Source organism: Borostomias antarcticus, assembly GCF_949987555.1.
Source record: "Borostomias antarcticus genome assembly, chromosome: 6".
Taxonomy (NCBI): Eukaryota; Metazoa; Chordata; class Actinopteri; order Stomiiformes; family Stomiidae; genus Borostomias; species Borostomias antarcticus.
The window spans coordinates 17,210,950-17,215,949 of record NC_140239.1 but is presented as its reverse complement, the minus strand read 5'-3'; the positions used below and the strand labels follow the sequence as shown (position 1 = coordinate 17,215,949).

The 5,000-nt window shown below is 47.4% G+C and overlaps 1 protein-coding gene across 1 annotated transcript in view; it reads right to left on the bottom strand.

Moving 5' to 3' along the window:
* Positions 1 to 5,000, bottom strand: part of hecw2b (HECT, C2 and WW domain containing E3 ubiquitin protein ligase 2b) — a gene marked incomplete at its 5' end in the record, with an annotated part of 24,846 nt that overhangs the window by 6,161 nt on the left and 13,685 nt on the right. Inside the window, 9 exons of the mRNA XM_084440179.1 lie at positions 1 to 71; positions 201 to 310; positions 529 to 612; positions 828 to 924; positions 1,125 to 1,227; positions 1,837 to 1,989; positions 2,426 to 2,611; positions 3,655 to 3,779; positions 3,897 to 3,997. The exon at positions 1 to 71 is cut by the window's left edge and continues 50 nt beyond it. Of these exons, the coding sequence (XP_084296305.1) occupies positions 1 to 71; positions 201 to 310; positions 529 to 612; positions 828 to 924; positions 1,125 to 1,227; positions 1,837 to 1,989; positions 2,426 to 2,611; positions 3,655 to 3,779; positions 3,897 to 3,997 (1,030 nt within the window). The remainder of the gene's footprint in view (positions 72 to 200; positions 311 to 528; positions 613 to 827; positions 925 to 1,124; positions 1,228 to 1,836; positions 1,990 to 2,425; positions 2,612 to 3,654; positions 3,780 to 3,896; positions 3,998 to 5,000) is intronic.

Sequence of the window (5,000 nt, the reverse complement as noted above, 5' to 3'; positions counted from 1 at the left end):
GAAATTCCTCAGTTTGGCCTCAAAGTCCCTCTTATAGGGGGCAGGAGCCCGCGCGTTGGCCCTCTGGGTGCCTGGTGGTGGTGGGAGAGAGGGGGGGTGAGAGGTTAGAGAGAGAGGAGAGAGAAAGTAAGAGAGACAGCATAGGAGATAGAAAGAGAGAGAGAGAGGGAGAGAGAGAGAGAGAGAGAGAGCCTCCTCACCAGGAGAATTCTGTGGGGAGGAGACAGGGGAGCCCCGCGGGGAATGGCAGTAACTGGGGTGCAGTAAGGCATGGGGCGACACGTATGACATCACTTCCTCCTCAAACAGGCTGTCACACGAGGAGCAGAGAAAGAGACAGTCAGGTGATGATAGTGTATATTGTGAATATTGTATATACTGTATATATATATATATATATATATAGTGTATATAGTGTATATAGTGTAAATGGTATATATTATGTATATAGTGCATAGTGTATATTGTATATTATATACAGTTAAAAGTGCATATATGGTGTATATATATATTGTCTTCTATGCTCACCTGAGCAGGATGACCAGGTCTGCATCACCTGATAGTCTAGCCAATCCTGATGCTCCCTCATTACGAATCAGCTGCACCTTCTCCCTGTGGACACGCACACATGCACGCACACACACACACACACACACACACACACACACACACACACATACACACACACACACATACGCACACACACACACACACACACACACACACAATTCAGATCTGGGAGTCAAAGGTCAGGTTTTGTACAGTATGTGCGCATGTTTGTGGGTGTGTGCATGTATGTGTGAGTGTGTGTGTCTGTGCTTGCTGACCTGAGCGAGTGGTTCCTGATAAACTCCGGCTGTCTCTCCTGCAGGATCTCAAAGATGTTGGGTTGCCGTAGAAAAGCCACAATCTTCTCGTTGTAGGCTGAAGGGGATTGGAGGACAGGCTCAATGTGGGCGGGATAAGTATCAAAGCCCTGCTGCTACTGGAAGCTTCATTATACAGCTATAGGACAGTGAAGGATCACTGCATAGGTGCTACAGTATATCCTGTAGGAGCATTAAGGGTGTGTGTGTGTGTGTGTGTGTGTGTGTGTGTGTGTGTGTGTGTGTGTGTGTACTCACCCACTGGTACTACGTCTTGAGGGTGGCCGCGGTTGACGGAGCTGAAAGTACTGGAGGGACGGGGCAGAACAGGAGGGCCGGAGTGACGGGCGTCATCACCCACCTGGATCACACACACACACACACACACACACACGCACGCACACGCACACACACACACACACGCACACACACGCACACACATACACACACACGGACGACTTGAGCTGTCCAGGTGAATATGTGTGTGTGTGTGTAAGTGTGTGTGTGATGTGCTGTGTGTAGGTGTGTGTGTGAGGTGCTGTGTGTAGGTGTGTGTGTGATGTGCTGTGTGTAGGTGTGTGTGTGAGGTGCTGTGTGTACAGTAGGTGTGTGTGTAGGTGTGTGTGTGGCGTGCTGTGTGTAGGTGTGTGTGTGAGGTGCTGTGTGTAGGTGTGTGTGTGGCGTGCTGTGTGTAGGTGTGTGTGTGGCGTGCTGTGTGTAGGTGTGTGTGTGATGTGCTGTGTGTAGGTGTGTGTGTGTCTCACCAGGCGGCGCGGGCTGACCTCCCCAGTGCTGTAGGAGTGCTGGCGTGTGTGTAGGTGTGTGTGTGTGTCTCACCAGGCGGCGCGGGCTGACCTCCCCGACGCTGTGGGAGTGCTGGCGTGTGAGGTGCTGTGTGTAGGTGTGTGTGTGATGTGCTGTGTGTAGGTGTGTGTGTGATGTGCTGTGTGTAGGTGTGTGTGTGTCTCACCAGGCGGCGCGGGCTGACCTCCCCGGCACTGTGGGAGCGCTGGCGTGTGAGGTGCTGGCGATGGGCCAGCAGGCTGGGGGGGCGGGCGCTCTGCAGGGGCAGTCGCGGGTCGATGAATGTGGTCGCACGACAGTTATGGTCCACGAAGAAAGGCTGTGGAGACACACACAACACACACACACACACATGATACACACACACACACACACACACGTTAGAGGTGAATAAAAAGAGATAGAATGGAAAAGAGAGAGACAGACAGATAGACAGAGATTGAGTGATAGAGAGAAAGAGAGAGATAAACATAGAGATTGAGTGATAGAGAAAGAGATAGACAAAGAGTGATAGACAGAGATAGAGTGATGGACAGAGAGAGAGAGAGAGAGAGACAGAGACAGAGACAGAGACAGAGAGAGAGAGAGAGAGAGAGAGAGAGACATAGATAGACAGACAGAAATAGACAGAGAGATAGACAGACAGATAGATGCACAGAGAGATAGACAGATAGTTACACAAAGAGCGATAGACACGGAGAGAGGCACAAATAAAGAGAGAGAGACAGAGACACAGCCATCCTGGAGGAGTGTACCTTCCCGGTGTGGTCATGCTTCATCTCCCAGCCCCTGGGCAGCTCTAGCTGTCTGTTGGAGAACATGTTGAGGAAGCCCACCAGGTCGCGGTTGTGCTGGTAACGCTCAAAGTGGTGTGTGTCCCGACGCACCTTACTGATCATGTGCTTCAGACATGTGTTGGTGGTGAACATACGATAGGCACTCTGGAAGTAGGTACACACACGTACACACACAGATGCACAGACACACAGACACAGACACACACACACACACAGAGAGATGACCAGAGGACAGAGTTTTATTTCAGACATGAGCTGTGTTCGAAACCATTCCCTATTCCCTATATAGTGCACTATATAGTATGTCTGCCATTTTTTTGCTGTGTTCGAATTCTCAACGGTTAATTTCATTCAATATATAGTCCACTTCTAAATACCCACAATTCATGTTGATTTCTAATGAACAGAAGATGTACAATTTCTCCCGTATACCACAATGCAACGCTGTCATGTTTTACCGAAGGAGAAGACGTGAAGAAGACAGCAGCTATCGGTGGTTAAAGCAGTTATCAAACGTTACAATGATTCCTGTAGCTGTTTTGCTGCTAATGCGAGTGTGAGTTCGCCTCCGTTTATGCCTGAAAAGTTGAACAAACAGCATCAAAATAATTACTGTATGTTTTAATGTTTGCTAACTGCTTTAGCCACCGACAGCTATCGTTAATGTTATGGAAGCTGCTGTCATGAGCTTGTGAGCTAACTGGCTATCACGGTCTTATTGTGCAACTTTACAGCTTGCTATTAGCAGACAGCACCATAGTTGACAAAACCACACATGTTAACCCATCATTAGAATGTCAGCAATTTATTTGGAATTTAGCATTCAAAACTGAACATGGAAACTGAACACTACCGGAGTACATTTCAACCTGCTGCCATCAGTGTTTGGCTTGTTCACGTGATACTGGGCGCGTCTGCTTGCTTGCGTCCATGAATATCTGACGCAATAACGTTTCATGTAGTGTCTGAAAACTGTTTAATCGTTCCCTATATAGTTCACTATACGGGGAAAACTACATAGGGGATAGGGAGTGAGTGAATGAGTGAACGATTTCTAACACAGCACCTGTCACTGAACTTGTGGTGTAGCACTTGAATGTACAGTAGCTGACCCATATTGATGACACAGAGGGGAAACAGATCAGATGGCCTGACTATGGCGCGCACTGATGATGTCATGGACTCACAGGGTTGGAATGCAGCACGGTGAAGAAGTCGGGGCTGGTTAGGAACCTGGCGCTGGGGGACTGGAGGAGGAGCGAGAGTCGGGACCTGGAGCTGGGGGGAGGAGCCACACCGTCCCGGCGGTACTCTGGAACACACACACACACACACCCTCAATGAGGTGCTTTCTCTAAAACTACCAACAGAAAACAGACAGGTCAGTGTTTGACTAGAGTTCCCAGAGTGCATTGAGGGGCAGGGTTACCTGGGATGGTCTGGGTCATCAGGTCGGGCTCGTCAGGAGGGATCTCATTGGTGGCCTCCTCTGACCTCTCATTAGTCATAGTTCGGCGGATGCTCTGGTACCTGGAGGGACATTAATACATGTATAGTAATGTAAATATGCAATTATACAACGGTTAGTTCTGGTTCTTGATTCTGATTGGCTGGAAGCCGTGTTAAAATACTTTGTAACAAACACCTGGGACCGCATATCATTCCATTTTCAGTATCAATGCGCCTCCCATTTGATCCAATGCATTGTAGTTGTTGTTGTTGCTTGGCAACCCTTTTGTTGGGGGAACTATTTTGCTCGGCGGAATTGAGGGAATGATGCTTCGTTTTGAATAAATCTTAATATTTTACATTGCTGTGTGTTTATTTTACACTAATAGATGTAGTAACCGTTGTATAAAAGCAATAAACCACTCGAGGCCGTGTGTTATAGTGATTTTATAACAGCTAGGGGGGTTTTAGGCACTCCGCTTCACGTCGTGCCTAACAACGCCCCCTAGCTGTTATAAAATCACTATAACACACGGCCTCTGTGGTTTATTGCTCAATTATAGTACTATTGTAGAACTTATGATATATCATATTACGTATTGTTATTATAATATTATGAAGTATAATCTCCTTGGGACAGGACAGGTGGGTTTAGATCAGGATCAAGCCTTATTTATCTGGTGCAAAGCTTTGATCAAGCCTATGGGGCGAATTCACTAAAGGATTGCGCAGCTTTTCCTGACGCAAAACCTGTGCAAATAAGTCAAAAATAAACTATTTACAAAGCCCTCGCAAAGGCTGAAATACGGTGTTAACTGCGTTGCCTTCCTCATAGCGTTTCTCTGCGCCGGTGTTATTAGCGGATATTTAAATTAGGTAATATGGGCGGAGAATGTTCCCCTTTCTATGTAAACGAACATTATTACAAAATCCGCCCAATTCACAAAGATCAGCGGCAATTGCTTCACGCAGTGTGAAGTGCGTGAAGTGAAGTGAAATTAATTCCGTTTTCAGAGATGTGGTGGTATTTAAGCGCAAGGGGTGTGTCATGGCCAGCCTTTCCGCTGATCATGGCAGCAGTGAT